This window comes from Cynocephalus volans, chromosome 6 (assembly GCF_027409185.1).
Source record: "Cynocephalus volans isolate mCynVol1 chromosome 6, mCynVol1.pri, whole genome shotgun sequence".
NCBI classification, from domain to species: Eukaryota; Metazoa; Chordata; class Mammalia; order Dermoptera; family Cynocephalidae; genus Cynocephalus; species Cynocephalus volans.
In genome coordinates, this window is record NC_084465.1 from 98,348,463 (window position 1) to 98,370,120 (window position 21,658).

The following is a 21,658-nucleotide window of genomic DNA, read 5'->3' on the forward strand; positions in this document are numbered from 1 at the left end:
AAAATACTTAGGAATTGAGTTAACCAAGGAGGTGAAAAATCTCTATAATGAGAACTACAAACCACTGCTGAGAGAAATTAGAGAGGATACAAGAAGATGGAAAGATATCCCATGCTCTTGGATTGGAAGAATCAACATAGTGAAAATGTCCATACTACCCAAAGTGATATACAAATTCAATGCAATCCCCATCAAAATTCCAAAGACATTTTTCTCAGAAATGGAAAAAACTATCCAGACATTTATATGGAACAATAAAAGACTACGCATAGCCAAAGCAATGCTGAGCAGAAAAAACAAAGCTGGAGGCATAACACTACCTGACTTTAAGCTATACTACAAAGCTATAATAACCAAAACAGTATGGTACTGGCATAAAAACAGACACACTGACCAATGGAATAGAAGAGAGAATCCAGAAATCAACCCACACACTTACTGCCATCTGATCTTTGACAAAGGCAGCATGCCTATTCACTGGGGAAGGGACTGCCTCTTCAGCAAGTGGTGTTGGGATAACTGGATATCCATATGCAGGAGAATGGAAACTAGATCCATACCTCTCACCGTATACTAAAATCAACTCAAAATGGATTAAGGATTTAAATATACACCCTGAAACAATAAAACTTCTTAAAGAAAACATAGGAGAAACACTTCAGGAAATAGGACTGGGCACAGACTTCATGAATATGACCCCAAAAGCACGGGCAACCAAAGGAAAAACAAGCAAATGGGATTATATCAAACTAAAAAGCTTCTGCACAGCAAAAGAAACAATTAACAGAGTTAAAAGAGAACCAACAGAGTGGGAGAAAATGTTTGCAAAATATACATCTGACAAAGGATTAATATCCAGAACATATAAGGAACTCAAACAACTTTACAAGAAGAAAACAAGCAACCCAATTAAAAAATGGGCAAAAGAGCTAAGTAGGCATTTCTCTAAGGAAGATATACAAATGGCCAACAGACATATGAAAAAATGCTCAACATCACTCAGCATCCGGGAAATGCAAATCAAAACCACATTGAGATTCCATCTAACCCCAGTTAGGATGGCTAAAATCCAAAAGACTCTGAACGATAAATGCTGGCGAGGTTGCAGAGAAAAAGGAACTCTCATACATTGTTGGTGGGACTGCAAAATGGTGCAGCCTCTATGGAAAATGGTATGGAGGTTCCTCAAACAATTGCAGGTAGATCTACCATACGACCCAGCTATCCCACTGTTGGGAATATACCCAGAGGAATGGAAATCATCAAGTCGAAGGTATACCTGTTCCCCAATGTTCATCGCAGCACTCTTTACAATAGCCAAGAGTTGGAACCAGTCCAAATGTCCATCATCAGATGAGTGGATACGGAAAATGTGGTACATCTACACAATGGAATACTACTCAGCTATAAAAACGAATGAAATACTGCCATTTGCAACAACATGGATGGACCTTGAGAGAATTATATTAAGTGAAACAAGTCAGGCACAGAAAGAGAAATACCACGTGTTCTCACTTATTGGTGGGAGCTAAAAATTAATATATAAATTCACACACACGCGCGCACGCGCACACGCACACACACACAAAACCGGGGTGGGGGGTAGAAGATATAACAACCACAATTACTTGAAGTTGATACGACAAGCAAACAGAAAGGACATTGTTGGGGGGAAGGGGGGGAGGGAGAAGGGAGGGAGGTTTTGCTGATGGGGAGCAATAATCAGCCACAATGTATATGGACAAAATAAAATTAAAAAAAAAAAAAAAGAGTGAGAGCATCTTTAGAGAGCCTTGTTCCTGGGGAACCTTGTTCCTCTGCAGAGTCCCGAGGTGGTGCAAGGTATCATATGGTGAGGGGTGAAAGAACATCACGTTTTCTTCTCCTTATGAAGCCACCTGTCTACTCTCTGATAATCCATTAAACCATTAATCCATTAATCCATTAATGGGTTCATCCATTCATGAGGGCATAGCCCCCACAATCCAATCACCTCCCAAAGGCCTCACCTTTCAAATACCATAGTTAGATTTCCTACCCTCTTTTTTTTTTTTTTTAATTTTTATTGAATCAAAATTGATTATACATATTTTGGGGGTTCAACGTTGAGATATGTTGATCAAATCAATATTACTAGCATATATATTGTTACAAATCATAATTATTCTTTATGCCCCTTGTCCAATCCCTCCCCATCCCCTTTACCCTCCCCCCTCCCCCCTCTAATCACCAAAGATTTCTTCTCTCCTTCTGAAAGAATAATGGTTACTCTGTTGATTTGCTGCCCAAATGATCTGTCCAATGCTGGGAGGCGTGATCAGGTCCCCCAATACTATCATAGAGCAGATATCTCTTCCATGACTATGAAATGGGCTCTGTGGAGACAGACATCCTCCTCCTTTCTTTATCTCTGCTGGTGACTCTCCTTGTGTCAACTCACTCCAGTGGCTGCTGGGCCATCTGTGTGGTGGTTGTGGTATCTAGCCACCTTCACGGCAGCCATGGTTATCGTGGTGGCTGTGGTGGGCCACCCACATGGAGGAGATGTTTTTGGCCTGCCCCGTGGTGCTGGCAGTGTGCCTGGTAGTGAAGAGTGTCTGATTCCCAGTTCCATGTCCCGGGTCCTCGAGAGGGTCTCGAGGTGCTGGCACAGTGTGCCTGGTTGTGGGAGGGGGGTCCAGTCCCCAGCTCCTTACCCTGGGTCCCTAGGCATGCCCTGAGGCACTGGTACAGTGTGCCTGGTTGTAGGAAGGGGATCCGGTCCCCTTCTCCATGCCCTAGGTCCCAGGGCAGGCCCTGAGGTGCTGGCACGGTGTGCCTGGTTTTGGGAGGGGGAGTCCAGTCCGTGACACCATACCCCAGGTTCCTGGGCAGGCCCCAAGGTGCTGGCATGGGGTGCCTGGTTGTGGTAGGTAGGTCTGGTCCCCTTCTCCGTACCCTGGGTCCCAGCATGGGCCCCAAGGCACTGTCATGGTGTGCCTGGTTGTAGAAGGGGGATCAAGTCCCCTTCTCCATGCCCCAGGTCCCAGGGCAGGCCCCAAGGTGCTGGTGCAGGGTGCCTGGTTGTGGGATGGGGGTCCAGTCCCCAGCTCCTTAACCCAGGTCCCTAGGCTGGCCCCGAGGCACTGGTACAGTGAGCCTGGCTGTGGGAGGGGCATCTAGTCCCCTTGTCCATGCCCCAGGTCCCAGGGCAGGCCCTGAGGTGCTAGCACAGTGTACCTGGTTGTGGGATGGGGGTCCGGTCCCCAGCTCCTTACCCTGGGTCCCTAGGCTGGCCCCGAGGCACTGGTGCAGTGAGCCTGGCTGTGGGAGGAGCATCCGATCGCCTTGTCCATGCCCCGGGTCCCAGGGCAGGCCCAAGGTGCTGGCACAGTGTGCCTGGTTGTGGGAGGGGGGTCCAGTCCCCTTCTACATTCCCTGGGTCTCCAGTTGGGACCCAAGGTGCTGGCAAGGTGTGCCTAGTTGTGGGAGGGAGGTTTGGTCCCCTTTTTCATGCCTCAGGCCCTTGGGAGGGCCCTGATGTGCTGTCCTGGCATGCCTCGTTGTGGGAGGGTGGGTCCAGTCCCAACTCCTTATTCTGGGTCTCTGGGCAGGTCCAGAGGTGCTGGCTTGGTGAGTCTGGTTGTGGGAGGGGGGCCCAGTCCCCTTCTCCATGCCCCAGGTTCCTGGGTGGGCCCTAAGATGCTGGCATGGTGTCCCTGGTTGGGAGGTGGGTCCAGTCCTATTCTCCATGCCTCAGGTCCCTGGGCAGTCCACGAGGTGCTGGCACAGGGTGCCTGGTTGTGGAAGGGAGGTCTGGTCCTTGGCTCCAATCCTCGGGTTCCTGGGTGGAGCCCCAAGGTGCTGGCAGTGTGAGTGGTTGTGGGCAGGGGTCCTGCCCCTGGCTGCATGCTTCATGTCCCCTCTTGGGCCCCAAGGCATTCATGGTGTGCCTGGGCCAAAACTAAGTTTTTATCCTTTTCTTGCTTTTAAAATGGGGGAACTTCCTGTGGGAACCAGTACTTGAGCTGTGTGGTTGAGGTAAATTGCTGCTTTGCTGCTGTTTCCCTACAGAAGGCTTTTTGTGCAGCTCAGGGTTTAATGGTTGACCTTATAGGTACTTCCAGCTCTCAGATACTCGGTGCACCTGGGTTGTGTAGAAACTCTGATCTGGGCCTGAGTTTTTTCATTGAACTGCACCCCATGCAATTCTGCATTCCCAACCAGTCTCCTCCGAGTGGTCTTACACTGACTGGGGGGGTGGATTGGCTGTCCTTTCTGTGTCCCAGTGTGCCCACCTCCGCCACTGCCCATGCTCCAAACACTTCCTACGGGACGAGCCCTGCACCAGTCCCTTGTGATGACTCGCCCACCTCTGAGTGGCTCCCCTTTTTCAGCTGTTCTGGCTCCTCGCTCCTGCATGGGTTCATTGGAACCCTGTTAGTGGTCTTGCTGTCCTGGGGGCCACTAAAGTCCACTCCTCCCCTTCCGCCTCCAAGTTATTCCATCTGAAGGGCACAGCTGTGGCTCCTGTGGGCTCCTGCTCTATGTGCTCCAGCATTAAAGCGGCCGTGGCCCAAAACACTGAGAGCAGTTTTTTCTTTCTCTCTTTGTGGTTTCTCTCACCTTCATGAACTCCGTAGGTCTCTCCTCCTCTTCACCTGAGCTCCAGCGGCCCCAGCTTGGCTGATGTTTTTATAGTTGTAAATTCGTTGATTTGTGGGAGAGAGTGATGCTGGGGACCATCTCTTCCGCCATCTTGACCGGAAGTCTTAACACTGTTAAGGATGTTTCAATACAAGTTTTGGGGGGAACAATCGAACTATAGCAGCTAGTAGGCTGGAACATCCTTTCATGTCCTTTAGCCATTTATCTTTCTTTAACAATTGTCTGTTCCTGTCTTGTTACTGGAACACTCCACCCCCACCTCTCCACCCCCACCAATCTCATTCTTCTGGTCTGTTTCCAATTCCACTTCCCCAGGGCCCTTTTGGGAAAACTCACCTGTAACACTCTTCTAGAATCCTATCCTTCCTAGCGCTTGTCAGTTTGTGGCTACATATGTATTTTATGAGATTTTCTGAATCTGTCCCCCACTCCCACTCCTGGAAACTCCATGGGCTGTGTGTGCTAGCACTGTGACTTTAGGGGATGAATACTTTTGGTTTGTAGTTGCTCTTGGGATTGGATCTTTGGTCCTTTTTATTTCCTATTTCTTGCTGCTTTATTAAAAAACTTTATTATGTTTACTTTTTTCCATTGTGCTAGTTATTGGGCTCCTTATTAGGCACTTACTCATCCAACAGTTTCCCAGGGGCTTTCACATTTTGGGGGAAACCCCTCATCCCAGCTTGTTTCCTGGCCCTGCACTGCCCCTGGGCAGGGGGTACAGGCTCTAGGGAGGATACTCCCCTTGGGTTGCAAGCTACCCAGCTGAATTCTGGCCAGCAACCTTAACCACAGGAACCTCCCTGGTGCGTGGGGGGGTTAGGATCATGGCAGCATCATCCACCCATACTTTTAAAAAATGGGCTTCAGGGACTGCTACAGGCTAAATGTGTCCACCAAAAGTTTGTGCATTGGAAAGTCGACCTTCATTGCAACAATGTTAAGAGGGTGGGAAATCCAATTACATTATTTGAAAGGTGGGGTCTTTAAGAGGTGATTAGATTGTGAGGACTATGTCCTCATCAGTGGACTGATCCATTCCCAGAGTAATGGGCATGGTTCTGATGGCTTTAAAAGGAGAGCTAGTAAGGTTAGCTCTCTTGCTCAGCCCATTTTCACCATATGACTCCCTAGTTTCTGTGGGACCCTGCAGAGAATTCCTGCCCAGAAGGCCCTCACCAGATGCATCCCCAGGCTGCGGACTTCTCAGCCTCCAAAACCATAAATTTCTTCATAAATTACCCAGTTTCAGATATTCTGCTGCAAGCAACAGAAACAGACTAATACAGAGATTGTGCCATGGCTGCACAAAGACCAGTCAACACCCAATCCTTGGGCAGCGAATAGGGCTATCTTGCCTGGGAGACCCACCCTCTCCAGTCACTGTCCTGCAGCTGCTCTGTTTTCTGGGTGCACAGGTGGATCTTCTGTATGGGTCAATAGCATGGCGGACCGAGCAACACTGCTGCCTCATGATCACTTTCCTACTGTGTGGTCCTAGTGTCCCTATCTAGTGCACTGGCCAGACTTCCACCAAAGAACATGAATAATATTATTGGCAACCAGTTTTGTCCCTTTTGTTTTTTGGTGGCTGCCCAATATAGGGATTGAACTCTGGAGCCTGGTGTTATCAGCATCACATTCTAACCAACTGAGCTAATGGCCAGCCCTTTGTCCCTGGTTTTAAAGGATACTGTAGCCTTGAAATACAAAGGTGACAAAGGACAGTTTTTCTGTGGCCCTTAACCGTTCTTTGGGTTTTGCTGTTACTTGTTTTAAAATTATGATTTAGAACTCAACTGTATCATAAAATTTCCTTCTTTCAGAATGCTTTGTATTAAAACAAAGAATTATGTTAGAAAAAAGCAAAACTCAAACCAAAGACCAACAGGCAGAAAAGAAGAAACAAAACTATTATTCATAGATGGTACAATTTTACCACAAGTTATAACAGAACTACACTGAGAAATTATTAAAAATTAAGAACATTCAGTGAAGTGGCTAATTACACAAATATGTAATGAAAATAACTTTCCTATGTAAGAGTAATAACCAACTAGAAAAATATAATGGAAAAAACTATTTACAATAAAACTGTGGAGAACTTAAGTGAAGAAAATTAGAAAAGTGTACTCAGGAATATAATACTGTACCTCTGACAAATGGAAAGGCATATTTCTGGATGGGAAACAAAATCTGTAAAGTTAATTTTCCCAAATAGTTTTCAGGATTAACACATTTCAACCAAAGTACCAATGTAAAACTTTAGGAAACCTAAAACAAGCAAAACTGATTAAGAATCCCTAAATCACACCACAGGACTGGTCCTGTGAAGGCACCACTGGGCTTGCCTCTAGGCAGAAAGGACAGAAGGGTTTGGATATCAGGAAGCCAAAGACAACAAATATCCACTACGAAGAAGACACCTGGAATCCTGTCTCTTGAGGGGCAATGTGAGCTAACCACTAGAGACATAATTTCTAAAAATACAACACTTTGCCTTGGGAGGTAGCGTCCACACCACTGCCAAAGGTCTGATAACTGTCTAAGAGGGGAATTAAGCATATGGTAAGGTTATTGACCAGCCATGGATCCAAGCCAACTTTTTCCTGACACCAGGTCTGTCCCTATTCGTCAAGCTCTTAGGGTTTCCTTCCTAGCACGAGATCTTGGCTCAGCAGAGGGACAAGATCCTGAAGAGCTTTTCCAGTAATTGGCCTGGATGGCTGGGCCTGAGCGATCCAAACTTTCGGCAAGGGAAAGGCATGAGACAGCTGTTTGGGAGATTAACAGATGAACAAAATGCAGTAAGAACAGCAGACACTTTTAAATTGTTATGAAAAGGATTTCTGTAGAACAGTCAATTTTCACCACAAATTGCAGATGTTATTGAAATTGATCACTAGTTCAGATCACATACAAATGAGAGTAAGTTTTTGACATTCAATTGCTGTAGTTTTCCTATATTCCAAAGTAAACAATTCAACACTCAAGCCTTAACAGGGAGTTCTTAGAGGATTATATGCATTGCTATTAAAAGCTGTTGGCTTAACAAATCAGTAGTCTGGTTCTTTCATGGGAACACAGCTTCAGATAAGGACCTTTGTGCTATTTCTCTTTTCTCAAGTGTGAATTCCCATGTGGGGGAATAAATGGATATACTTTCAATAGATATGAGTCATTCTGTTCACCTTGCAAGGAAGCAGCCTCCATATTCACACTCAAAAGTCTTTCTCTGGAAATGGATCTGTGATCTGTAAATTGTTGTGCAACTTCACAAAAGAAAGCTCCTTAGTCCAAAAAGCCAGTAAACTAACTGAGGTATAGCCCTTGAGGATGTTTCCTTCCCTGTGAATTTTCTAACAATTTGAGGTTTCAGCCAAGATGGGTATTTATCCAATTTTGGCTACAATGAGGTTTCCACATATCTGTATCTTTTCAGGCAGCCCAGGAGTTCAGAATTCCTTATGAAACTTCTCAGGTTGAGGCAGGACCATCAGACCTTTCCTGATATCACTTCTGCTTTCGGGTCTTATATGGTAAGTGAGTTTTCTCATGTCGGGTACAGTTTGACAGCCGGCCAAACCTTCTCCCACATTTTTTGCAACTATATGGCCTCTTAGCCTCATGACTCTCCAGATGAAACACCAATTCTTCATTCTTTGGGAAGGTTTTCCCACATTCTGGACATTTAAATATCTTCTCCCTTATATGGAGTCCTTCATGGCGACTCCGATGAGAATTTTGACGGAAGTTTTTACCACATTGAGAACAGGAATAAGGTTTCTCTCCTGTATGGATCCGCTCATGTTTATTGAGGTTTGTTTTGTGATTAAAGCTTTTCCCACAGTGACTACAGTCATAGGGTTTTTCTCCAGTATGAGTCCTCTGATGCGAAATAAGGTAAGAACTTTCATTAAACTGTTTCCCACACAGCGGACAAGTGTACCATCTCCTTGTTCTCCTATTTCGAGTTAGTGCAACAACATTGATGTCCACATATTTTGACAGTTCCTCTAGCGGAGTATCATTTTCAATGGTAACTAAAAGATTTCTCATTTTCCTTTCCTGTGGAATGGATGTATTTAATCTTTCTTCTTCATAGCAATCTGGAAGCTGCTTAGAGACCAAAGAACAATCCATCTCATCACAATCTGAAGATTTTTCTCTACAATCTTCATTCTCAACAGGTTCTTTTTGAAGATCTTCACCCTCAGGATTACTGTCATTGACTGTTGAAACAAAGAGAGAATTTACTAACTTCAGATTTCTCATGAAACAATCCTGAAAGTCAGAAATCTGAAGATAGGCAGATATATGCCATCAACACTCCTTTTCCATTCTTATTAAGGGTGGGATACATGACTGATAAATCTTTCCATCCTCCATAATCCAAGCACACAATCCTCTCTTACCTTTTTTGAAAAATAAAATAAGTGGGACTGCACTGGAAGATTTCATACGTTTGTTTTCTCAATAGGCACGAATTAATCAACAAGTTCATACTGACCTTATACTAGATGTAGAGCCCTCAGCTAAGGACTAGGGGATGAAGGACATAAATAATAAATGGCCCAACTCATAATGTTTAGGAGTCTACTAAATCAATGGTAAGATGAATTGCTTCTAGATTTTCACTAATTAAGTTAGTCAAATAATAATACAATATTATAGCACTGAATAGCATTACAATATCCTATACAATAAAAAACTGGAAACAATTCAAATGATCAAGATTAAAGAAGACACAGTATATTCATACAAGGGATTATTATTGGCCATTAAAAAGATTAGGGGCTAGCTGTTAGCTTAGTTGGTTACAGTGTAGTGTTATAACATCAAAGTCAAGAGTTTGGATCTCTGAACCAGCCAGCCACCAAAAAAGAAAAACAGAAACAAGAGAAACAAGAAAGGATTATCAGAGGAGGAAATCAGTGTCTGGCACATAGTCAGCCCTCAATAAATGTTGACTGTAAAAAGAAAAAATCACAACTGACAAATTGAAATTATGCTACCCGAGGTCAGCAGTGTTTTTCTTTGGGGAGGAAGGGGAGTCATGACTGGGTGGAGAGCAGAAGAGGGATTTCCATGGTGCTGGGAATAGTCAATTTTGGATGGTAGTTAGATGAGTGTGCACATTTTGTGAAAATGTGAGCTGTATACTTATGATCCGTAGGTGTTTCTGTATTTATATTATATATCAAAAAAAGTGTATAAAATAACAGATTATAACACAGTCCTCTAACTAACTGAGCTAAACCAGCCAACCGTAAAACAACAGATTATAAAGACTAGGTAACAAAGTGGGAGAGTACGCTGTGAACATATGGGGAAACAGGGGATCCCTAAACTCTGGACAACTGACTGAGAGTAATGCAAAGGGTATCAACCACTTAGATACGTGGCTGATCCTGAAGGTGAAATTGTGAATCTCTGCTGAATTTAGCAGTTTCACACCAGTAGATTTTTTCTTTTTAATTATTCTTTTTAATCACTCCCTTGGGATAATGAAAATAGTGGGTTAAACCATTCACCAATTTTTATCACAGCTCTTGACATAAACTGTCCACACTGCTTCCAAAGAGGCTATATCAATTTCAATATAACCATCAACGTGTGAGTAACGTTTTCACCTAATCTTGCCAGCATTAAATTCAAAAATATTTAATAGGTATAAAATGGCTCCTCAAAGTTTTACTTTGCATTTTGCCTCTGCAAAATAATTTATTGGGTTCAGACTTTTATAAATTTAAACAAATTTTATATATTTCAGATCTTAATCTCTTTGTCAATCATTACCAATGTAAGTATTTTTAAATGGAAGTCTTCCTCTGTAACTCCATAACTTAAAACCAGAAAAAATATATATCATTCTTTCAAGATCTAAGTTCTGTTCTGTTTTCTGGGCATTTTTCTATGACTTACTTTTATATTAACTCTGACACATTTGGGGCCGAGCCCGTGGCGCACTCGGTAGAGTGCTGCGCTGGGAGTGCGGCGACGCTCCCGCCGCGGGTTCGGATCCTATATAAGGATGACCAGTGCACTCACTGGCTGAGTGCCGGTCACGAAAAAACGAAAAAAAAAAAAAAAAAAACTCTGACACATTTGGAATTTAATTCAGTATATAGTATAGGCTGAAATTAATTTTCTTATAAATTATGATCCAGTTATCTCAGTCTCATTTACAATAGTCTCATTTTCATCGTTTTGAAATGTTTACATTATCGTTAGTTATACGATATATAGTTGGGCTATATCTTGGCTATTTTTCATTAGTACCACACTGTTATTGTTTTGTAATATGTCTAATAAGACCAGCCAAAATATCCACTTCTACCTTTTCAAAAAATTTTGTCTGACTGTATTTACAGTATAAATAAATGTGGAGGGCACCAACTTCTTTACATGACTTTAGTTTTTTCCATTTAGAACTGTGTCTCTACCATTATTTAAGAATCCTTTTACACTTACCAATAAAATATCTCTAGTTTACTCCTATTTATTTATAGCCATTCTGAGTAAGAGCTTTCATCATTTTGTATTTATTTAAGAATGCAATTATTATACATTTTTCCCCTATCTACCTACTTTAAAAATACAAGATATAATAATGTTTCTGTGGATTCTTTTATATTTTCTGAGTACAAATCATATTTTGGTTCCCTCCCTTTCCAATGTCTATTCCTCTTCATCCTTTTTCATATTGCCTTAGAAAGTCTACTTAATGGGGGGGGGGAGGGAGAAGGGAGGGAGGTTTTGGTGATGGGGAGCAATAATCAGCTACAATGTATATTGACAAAATAAAATTTAAAAAAAAAAAAAAAAGTCTACTTAATGATATTAATAGTAACAGCAGGTTTCTTTATTTGTTCTGGTTTAAGGAATTACCACCAGTGTTTTATGAATGATTAGAAATGTTAGTTATATTAATTTTATTTATTTATTTTTTTAAAGATGACCAGTAAGGGGATCTTAACCCTTGGGCTTGGTGCTGTCAGCACCATGCTCTCCCAAGTGAGCTAACCAGCCATCCCTATATAGGGATCTGAACCCATGGCCTTGGTGTTACCAACACCACACTCTTCCAAGTGAGCCACAGGCTGGCCCTTATATTAATTTTAAAGGGCTAAATATTTGTTTAGAGGGGAAGTCACTGAAACTCATATTTCTTATATTCCTGAAAGTATCAATGAAAAGTGTCAATGAATATATTTTACACTTTTAATGTACAAATTTTTCAAGTTAAAAAATTTAACAGCTAATACATTTATATGACTCAAGTTAAAACACGAAAAGGTACACACTGAGACACCTTACTCCAAATCCATGTTCCCATCCACTCTATTTATACCCCAGTTTTTATTAGTTTCTTTTTATTCTTCCATTGTTTCTTTAGGCAATACTTCCTGCCCCTTTCTTACACAAAAAGTAACATACTAAGTATATTTCTGCTACTCTCTTCCAATCACTATATCCCAATTAATAGAGATTATCACAGTATGATGCACGGACACACCATATTCAACCAGTCCCCTCTACAGACAGACACCTGGATTGTTTCCAACCCTGTGTTTTCACAAACAATACCATAATTAATAACCTTGTTCATACATCATTTTTTAATGTGTGCTGGTGCTATATCTGTAGGTCAGATTCCCAGAAATAGGACTGCTGGGTCAAAAGATAAATGCATCTGTCATGTGGGTAATTAGAGATTCACATACACAGGGACTGTAAGATTCTGCATGCCCACCAGCAAGGTACCTGTTCACCAACAACCTCACCATCGATTTGTTAGGTTTTTGATTTCTATAAATCTGATGATGAAATGTTATAGAGCTGATTTCTGTCCTTTATTTTTTATTTATTTATTTATTTAAAAAGATGACCGGTAAGGGGATCTTAACCCTTGACTTGGTGCTGTCAGCACGACACTCTCCAAAGTGAGCTAACCAGCCATCCCTATACAGGGATCCAAACCTGTGGCCTTGGTGTTATCAGCACCACACTCTCCCAAGTGAGCCACAGGCTGGCCCTGATTTCTGTCCTTTAAAAAAGAAAAATGTTAACTCAATAGAGGTTTAATTTGCATTTCTAATTATGAGCAGGACTAGACATCTTTTCACATGTTTCGGGGGAATTTGTCTTTCTCAGAGAATTTGTTGGTATTTCTCTTCCTTACTTGTAGGACCTGTTTATAAATTAGGAAGATTACACTTTTGTCTGATATGAGTTCCCCTAACTTACTGTAGTTTATTTGCTTATATATTTATTTTACCACACAAATTTTATTTTTATGTATTTTAGTTTATCAATCTTTTCTTTCAAGGCTTCTGGACCCTTGGATCTTAATTACAAAAGACCTCCTATCACATGGTTATAAAGGAATTCACCTGTCTTTTCTAATTGTGCTTTCATATTTGTTTTAAACATTTAAAATCTTTGATCCATTTGGAGTTATTATGGAAGGTACTGATTCACCAAATGGCTACTCGGTTGTCCCAACACCTTTTATCAAAAACTCCCTCTTTCCTTGCTGATTTAAAATGCCTTATCACACACTAAATTCTCTTGGGTATCTGAGCCTATTTCCAGACTTTTTTTTATTCGATCTCATTGGTGGATCTACTCATATGCCAATACCACACTGTTTTGATTATGGAGGATTTATGAGCTCCTTTAATACTTGATAGTGCTAGAACATCTTTTACACCCGCTGCTCTTCTTTTTCAAAATATTCCTGGTTAATTGTATTTATTTTTCCAATTAATTTTGAGATCAGATTGTCTAGCACCAGGGGAAAAGTCCTACTGGTATTGTCAAAGAGATTACATCAAACTCAAATCAACTTAGAAAAAAATTACCCTTTTATGATGTTAAGTATTCCTAGTCAAGAACATGGTAATTCTTTCCATTCATTCAAATCTACTTTTGTGTTCTTTAGAAATATTTTAAAGTTTCCTTATTAATTTTGTACATTTCTTAAGTTTATTCTTAGGTATTGAATATTTCATGTTCCTATTTTAATGGGTCTTCCACTGTATCGTCTAAATGACTGCACATATGAAAGCTAATGATTTCTGCATATGAATTTTACATCCCATTGCCTTACTGAATGCTTTTTATTATTTACAGTAAGTGTTCAGACATTCTCTAGGGTTTTCCAGCTATACAATTATATGTAAAGAGAGGCAGCTTTATCTTTCTCTTAAATCCTTATGCATTTAATTTCTTTCTCATTTAACTGCACTAGCTAATACCTGAAACACAATATTAAATAGTAATAGTGATAGTGGGCTTCACTATTGTATTCCTAATTGTAGTGGAAGTGGGAATGCCTCCCAGTGTTGCCCACTTAAAGAAACACTTCAATATTGGCTGAAAGGATAAGTACCCTACTGTGGAAGTACCACTAACTACTATTTTGTTAAATGTTCATATAATAAAAAGGTTTAAATTCTGTCAAATATCTTATCAGTAACTATGAAAATGATCACTGGATTTTTCTCCTTATCATAAAGTATATCATATTAACAGGTTTCTTATTATCCTTCTATACTTAATAGCCTTTAGTCATTCTTGCATTCCTAGTATTACTTGGTCATAGCAATTTTTATTAGGTTTTAGTATCCTTACTGTACTAATTTCATAAAAAGAAATGGGAAGTTTTCCTTCTTTTTCTGTACTTTAGAAGTTTTCATAGCACTTGAATTGTCGAATTTTTAAAGGTTTAGAAAAATTTTCTGGGAGACTGAAGCTGGTGCTTTTTCTTGGGTGAGAGGCTAGTTTTTGAAAATTTCAATTTCCTCTATGGAACTTGGTTTATATATTTTTGTTTAAATCTTTTTTTTTTAATTTACTAGTTTTTTAAAAAGTCATTAATTTCTAATTTTATATTTATTAAAATATTGTTTTAATTTAACCTGCTTTTCTTTAAATCAGAGGCCTAATTATTATCATTTTTCTAAATTCACATATTTTTACAGACATAAATTTTCTTCTGAGCACCACTTTAGGTTATACCATAGATTCTCATATACAGTGTTTTTCAGAAAAATTATGCAATTTTAATTTGTATTTCTCCCTTTGACCCAAGGTAGCTTAACAGTTTTAAAATTTCCAGGTCATACTAGCCTGCTGCCCTTCCTCCCCCAAAATTTCCAGTAGGAAGAAACTTTTATTTTCTGATTTCATTATTAATTTCTAGAGTATTGCATTAAGACAGATCCTATTGTATTATTTATACTTTTTGAAATCTACTGAGTCTTTCTTTGTTGCATGGTATTTAGTCAATTTTCATCCATCTTGAAAAGATATATTCTCTTATTACACTTGAGGGCAGATACAACCATAAGGACTATCTTACTAAGAATTCTACATTTTTACCTATTTTTATGTGATTCACTTGGACTTAAACACACGTTCTCTGTTCTCCTATGTTAAGGGACTTTTTTGATTCTTGCCCCCACATGGTTCAATCCCTTATACTTTTCCCATTGCAAACTGACTATATGTTACTATTTCAACTATCACCCATATGCTGATGACTCCTAAATCTCTTTATCTTTACATCTGAGCTCCAATCTCCAACTTCCAAACACAGTCATGCACCAAATAACGACATTTTGGTCAATGCATATACATCGGTGGTCCCATAAGATTGTAATGGGGTCCTTGGGCTGGCCAGTTAGCTCAGTTGGTTAAAGAGCAGTGTTATAATACCAAGGTCAAGGGCTCAGATCACTGTATCAGCCAGCTGCAAAAAAAAAAAAATTGGGTCCCATAAGACTACAATGGAACCGAAAATTTTCTATTGCCTACTGACATTGTATCTGTCATAACTTGGCAGCACAATTTTTTTTCTGTAGCCAAAGTGTATGGTGTTTACAAAGTCTACAGTAGTGTACAGGAATGTCCTAGGCCTTCACATTCACTCACCACTCACTCACTGACTCACCCACAGCAACTTCCAGTCCTATAAGCTCTATTCATGGTAAGCAACCTATACAGGTGTACCATTTTTTAATCTTTTGTACCATATTTTTACTGTACCTTTTCTACAAAAGATAAATATGTTTAGATACACAAATACTTACATTGTGTTACAACTGCCTACAGTATTCAGTGAAGCCACATGCTGTAAAGATTTGTAGCCTAGGAGCAACAGGCCATACCATATAGCCTATGTGTGTAATAGACTACATCATCTACGTTTGTGTAAGCACACACATTGTGATGGTCACACAATAACAAAATCACCTAACAATGCATTTCTCAGAACTTATCCCTGTTGTTAAGCTACGCGTGAGTGTATCCAGAGGACAACCTCATTTTCTTTCCTGTCATGGGTTTACACTCTTCTAAAATCAAATTCATCTTTTTCCAAACTCTGCTCCTGGGTCCAAATACAGCTTCAATCTTGTGATAGCTCTTTACCTATAACAATTTCACACTGCTTATCTTTTTATGGGAATGACTTATCTTACAAACCATACTAGAAGATAATGAAAGGCAGGAATTGAGTATTACATATCTGAACATCAACTTCAAAACCTAACCCTGCTTGAGGAGAAGAACAAGTAGCATTTATGGAATGATGGCAAATAACTCTAAGCTTAAACCATCAGCTTCAGGATATGAGCAGGGGAAGAGGGGAGTGGAGGGTAAGGATTGGGTCTCTGGGTCCCAAAGTGCATGGCCAAAGTGTCCCTGGAGTCACCCAAGTCACCCAAAATAAATGCTAGCTTTACCCAAGACTCAGGAAAAATCCAGTGTAATAAATTTGATCTTTTTACACTTTCCTATAAAATAAGGAAAACGTTACATAGAGCAACCTGTGGGAAATTTTTTTGTGGTTGGCCGGTACAGGGATCGAACCCTGGACCTTGGTGTTATTAGCACCACACTCTAACCAACTGAGTTAACTCAACTGGTTACACTCTAACCAACTGGCCAGCCACTGTGGGAAATTAACTAGGCTCATTATATACCACTACCCCTGACCATACAGTATAATACAGCTAAGAGTTCAATAGTCATACTGGATTTTTGTCCCTACAGGCAACTCCCAAAACCTACTCTCTGCTCAACTTCAGCTTGAGAAGCAAATGGCCCTAAAGGCAAAATAAAAACATTAGGCAGTCAGTCAAGACATTTATAAGGGCATCTGCCTCTAGGATAGCAGCACATTTCTAGAGAAAAGGTGACGCATCTCTAAGCAGATTATAGAGAGGTTGCTGTCAGACTGGTCCATATGTAGTACTGGGGACACTTGTCAACCATTACTGGGAAATAAGGACAAATAAAGAAGGCCCCATTCACCAACCACATAGGGAATTCATTAAGAAAATTATGAAAAATGCAGCCAGGAGACAGTACAACTCTGGGCAACGACTGCAAAGTCTGATGTTAGATTCCAAGTCCAAATTCCTGCTCTCTACTTACAGCTGGGTGACCTTTAGCAAATTTCTTACCTTCTCTCTGCCTCAGTCCCACCATCTGTAAAGTGGTAATAATTCGTATACCCCACAGTACCATTATAAGAAAAACATGAGATAACAAATGCATGCAAAGTATTTGAACTAGTGGGTAGCACGTCGTAGCACATAAGTGCTAAGCGTTAGACACAATTTTCTTCAATAATAGGACATATTTTCACTTATACTAGTAGGCTTTGCATCTACTGAACATCAAGAAAGGGGGAGTATAAAAGAGTTAGACGTGTCCAATTAAAACACTAACTCAAAATATCCCTCTTCTGAGAATAGGATCCCGAAAATGTGTTTGAAAACAGTCTGTCCACATTTTCTATTTCCAGGTCTTGCTTACCAAGATGTTCCCTCTCCCCTTGCTGCCCCCAAGATACAGGGAAAATAGTCACCCATAGCTGGAGCTCTGTGGCTAGGCCCTGCCACAATAAAACAAAAATAAAATAAAATCTGTGTGTGCACACGTGCTTAGCAGGTGTGAATAGTGTCTCAAAAGCTCAAGGGATGAACACACACTTTTCCCATAGCTCACAACCTGAAAACACACAAAGGACTTGATTTCTTACCCAGTAACATCATTTCCCCGACATTATTGTCATCTTCCTTCTCTGATGAGGGATGCTGAGCAGAATCCAGGCTCACACATTCTTCTTGGGAGTGAAATACATTCAAATCCTCAAAGACCACCAGCTCCTGAAAGAGCAAGAGGTCCTTTTCCTCTTAGTAACTGAGGGTCCTTGACAGCACTGTTGGTAAGAATAACTGACAAAAATCAAAGAAAGCGATGAAAAAAAGGATTTTTTGAAATCCCTTTCTTGATGCAGCACAGACAGGACAGCCAGGTTGAGAGGAGTGAGAGGAGGAGAAGAAAAACATCCAAGGAGGCCGACTACCAAAAATGCATTTTTATACATGGGTTGGCTAAACAAGGAAGGGGATTCACCCACAATGAATAGGAAAACTGAACCCACCTCAGAATCACCTTTCAAACCCAGGGAGGCTGTCTCCTGTTTCTGCTGGACTGCTTCTCCAGGCAGAAGCTTCACTAAGGGACGAGGTTGCACTGGGGAAAGAGAAAGTTAATGAAAACTCAGTGACTAACACAGAGATTCTATCTACGCCTTGAGGCCAGGCTGTCCTTCCTCCTTCAGTAGGCAACACAGAGTCCTTTCTGCTCCTGTGAGCCCTGAGAGAGTTCAAGCCACAAACCCCAGGGTCTTGAATCTATATGGGTTCTCCTCATTATGAAACGAAGGGTTCCTCCAAGCATCTTTGAAAATTTCCTGCAGAGAGCTACTAAAGGAGAGGATGGGGGAAGGGAAAATGTAAAGATGCCCAAAGCAAGTACAAAATTCCTAAAATCCACATAAATAAAAGTCAACTTGATAATTTATCTGACTTCTTTAACCTAAAAAGATATTCCCCCCCAGTTTGGGTAAAATTGACACTGTAGAAAGACACAAACTGTTTATTCTGTGGCTTTACACATCTCAGCATATCATTCAAGCTCCAGCTTGAAAAGAAAGTACCTCCACTTCCCAACCTGTCATCGTATTAGAATTGATTCCTTTTATAATATCCACCATCCTAACTTTAATTCATTACTAACGTGGAAGCCTATCTCAGCCCCCAGGACCACCCTCTTCTCTTCTAGTGAAAAGAGCTCATGTTTCTCACCTCTGTTCTGAAGACTGTAGCTCACGTCCTTCATAATAACCAAAGTCTCCTTGACCTTCTGATTAGGCTGGACCAGGCCTGGCTTGGGCAAGAAGGTGAGGAAGTGCTCCAGCACCAGCTGGTGGATGGTCTTGGGCCCGCTAGCGGCATCTCGAAGTAGGTCCTGGCTCAGCTTGGAGTCTGGAGGAACTCTCAGTATAAAGGACTGCTTTGACTTCAGGGGCATAGTAATTATTTTTGCAGCCATCATGCCTTGCAACCACAGACCACTCTCGTTCCCAGAGGCTTCAAGAGCCACCTCTTACTGAAGAAAATATGCCAGATAGCCAAGCTGCAGACAGAGAAACCATGGATTACTCACAAGACCAGGCAATGAACGACTGTACTCCAATATGTCGCTTGGGAGGCCACAGGAGATCTAAATCAAAAAGGAAAGACAGCCGGGGTAGAGAAACCGTAACTGAAACGGAAGATCCCTGAATAGAATACTCTTTGAAAAACCTGAAAAGAAGATTCTAACAATGAAAAACAGAGGATGTTCAAGTCTCAAGGGTCAAATGGCAGGCAGCAAAAGCGGCTGGCATCCTCCCGGGAAATACGAAGTGGAAAACCTGCTGGAAGAGCAGTTTAATTCATGCTTATAGAAAGAGCAATGGGCGACAGAACAGGAAATCTGGGGTCCAATACAAGGGCATCTACTCAGAAGCAGACTGGTCACTAGAGCTGCCCATATTGTGCCCCTCGGACCGCGGCTCCCCCGGATGCTCTTCCGGGGGCGGCTGAAGACTCGCCAAGGAACCAAACGCAAGGCTGCACGAGGCATCCGATACACACGGCCTGCTGACTCCCCTTCGCCGTCAAAGCCATGTATAGAGCGGCAGGAGACATCTCACTAAGGCCCACTGGTCCAAGCCCACTCTGGTGCCTCTCCCACCGGCTAAGGGGGCACCTTTATCACAAAGCCCGGCCGGCGGCTCAGCCCGAGGCGCGCACCGGCTCCCTGGCCCGTCCGGCTCCCCCGGCAACGCTCCGTGCTCCGCTCCTCAGAGACCGCCCTACCCCGATCCTCACCCTCAGGAAGCCCCTCACCTCTCGGGGCTTTGCCGCCCTCGGGCGCTCGCCGGGGACGGCTCAGATACCCAGGCTCCGGGAGAGACCGGTAAACAGGGCGTGAGTCGCCGAGCCGTCCCTTCAGCCTTCGCAGCGCCCTCACAGGCCGCCGTCAGTTGCGAAGGACGGTGGGACACGGTGCCTGCTGGGAGGCCGGGCGTCTCCGCAGCCGTGACGTCACGCCCGGTGCCTCGTTTCCGGTGCGGAAGCTTGGTCTCCTCGTTCGGAGCGAGCAGTCTGAGCTCAAGAAGGCGAAGCTCAAGGCCTGCCGACGACGCTCTCAGGGCCGGAAGGAGGCCAGGCCAGCAGCAGCTGCTCTGTCTGTGGCTCTACCTGGAAGACGGAATGCAGAACGCTGGCTCCAGTCCTCCATGACGGGCTGGCACCTCTCCAAGTGCAGCCGGGCTAACTGCAGGGCCGGCTGGGAAATGTAGTTCGGCTCCAGACAGCCAATGGGAGACCGCCAGGCACGGTGTTTAGGGCGGGGCAGGCTTCCTTCCCCTCTCTCCCCTCACCCGAGTCTCGACCGGAAGCGGTCTCTGTGGCGGACCGGAAGGTCTAATCGAGGTCGCCGCGGTTTCCGCTCCAGTGTCGGAGAGGGTTAAAGGATTGCGGAGGCGGTGAGGGTGCGGTTGGCGCAGGCTGCTTCTCTGTCCTAGGGGCCCCCCGGCGGCCAGAGCCGGGCGACCCTTCTCTGCCCCAGCTTGCCAGCTTCTACGTCGTCCTTCTCGCACCGTTTCCTTTTTCAACTTCAACCTCCCACGGAAGCTTAACAGTGTCTTTTGTCCCTGAGTGGTTTCCATACTCGGTGCATTCCCCAGTGAGGCACTGATCATAGCTGGGACAACTCATGGCAGGCATTGTCTTATTGCTCTATGTAACACCAGCCTCCAGCAGGATGACAAAAGTGAAAATGTAAATGAGTGCTTTTTGTTAAGCTATAGATGACTCAACCATGGTTTAAAATATGTTGTAAAGAAACAAGTGTGGAAGCTGCGTGGCACCAAAAATTTTTTGAAAAACAAGAAATACATGCCTTTCCAGACACAGAATTTGCTTTTTAAAAAAACCATCTTTTAATTAAAGCTGTATGTTTGTGAGTAAACAAACTGAACAGTAGAAAAGAATAGTACGTGCAAAAGTCAAACAAGTAGTGGACTGGAAAATAATTGTTAAAAGTAAGCCAGGCAAAGAATTAGATATTCCCAACACTAATGAGCCCTGCCAACTGACAAGACAAAGGTAAAGGCTATGAATAGCCGTTCTACAGAGAAGGAGAACTGAATGGTAATTAACATTTGAAAAGATACTCAACAACACTGCCAGTCAAGATCATCACTTTAATAGAGGACACCATTTTTCACCTGTAAAGCAGTGAAGCAGGTGGAGAAGTAGGCATTCCCTCTGCTAGTACTGTGGTGCATGGAGCTGTCTTGTAATATATATTAAAATCAAAAGTACAGGTATGTACCCTTTGACCTTCGCCATCTCATGTGTAAATCTAGTCTCTAGAAATTTCTTGTAGAATTCTTTGTAGCGACAAAAACCGGAAACAAAAAAAGAAAGAAAAACCCAAACAAATCTGGAAACAATAAGTTAAATAAATTGATGCATCCATACTCTGGAAATTACACAGCTATAAAGAACAATAGATTAGAACTATATGTAGACCTGGAGGGATGGCCGTAAAATATTAAATGAAAAAAAGCAAGTCCAGAGTTACGTGTATAATG

The 21,658-nt window shown here is 42.1% G+C and overlaps 1 protein-coding gene across 1 annotated transcript; it reads right to left on the reverse strand.

Moving 5' to 3' along the window:
- Positions 1-7,471: 7,471 nt before the first annotated feature.
- On the reverse strand, positions 7,472-20,028 carry ZNF200 (zinc finger protein 200). The gene is made up of 5 exons (XM_063098921.1): positions 19,905-20,028; positions 18,816-19,146; positions 18,110-18,201; positions 17,705-17,831; positions 7,472-8,879 (listed from the first exon to the last, which is right to left on the reverse strand). Exons 2-5 carry the CDS (start codon positions 19,063-19,065, stop codon positions 8,161-8,163), a joined length of 1,188 nt encoding a protein of 395 aa, XP_062954991.1. The 5' UTR covers positions 19,066-19,146; positions 19,905-20,028; the 3' UTR covers positions 7,472-8,160.
- Positions 20,029-21,658: the final 1,630 nt, after the last annotated feature.

Coding starts and splice junctions, on each gene's coding strand:
- ZNF200 (XM_063098921.1), bottom strand. CDS start 19,065: ATGATGGCTGCAAAAATAATTACTATGCCCCTGAAGTCAAAGCAGTCC. Junction 18,202..18,815: donor CTACAGTCTTCAGAACAGAG/GTGAGAAACATG, acceptor CTCTTTCCCCAG/TGCAACCTCGTCCCTTAGTG. Junction 8,880..17,704: donor CGGGGAAATGATGTTACTGG/GTAAGAAATCAA, acceptor TTGTTTCAACAG/TCAATGACAGTAATCCTGAG.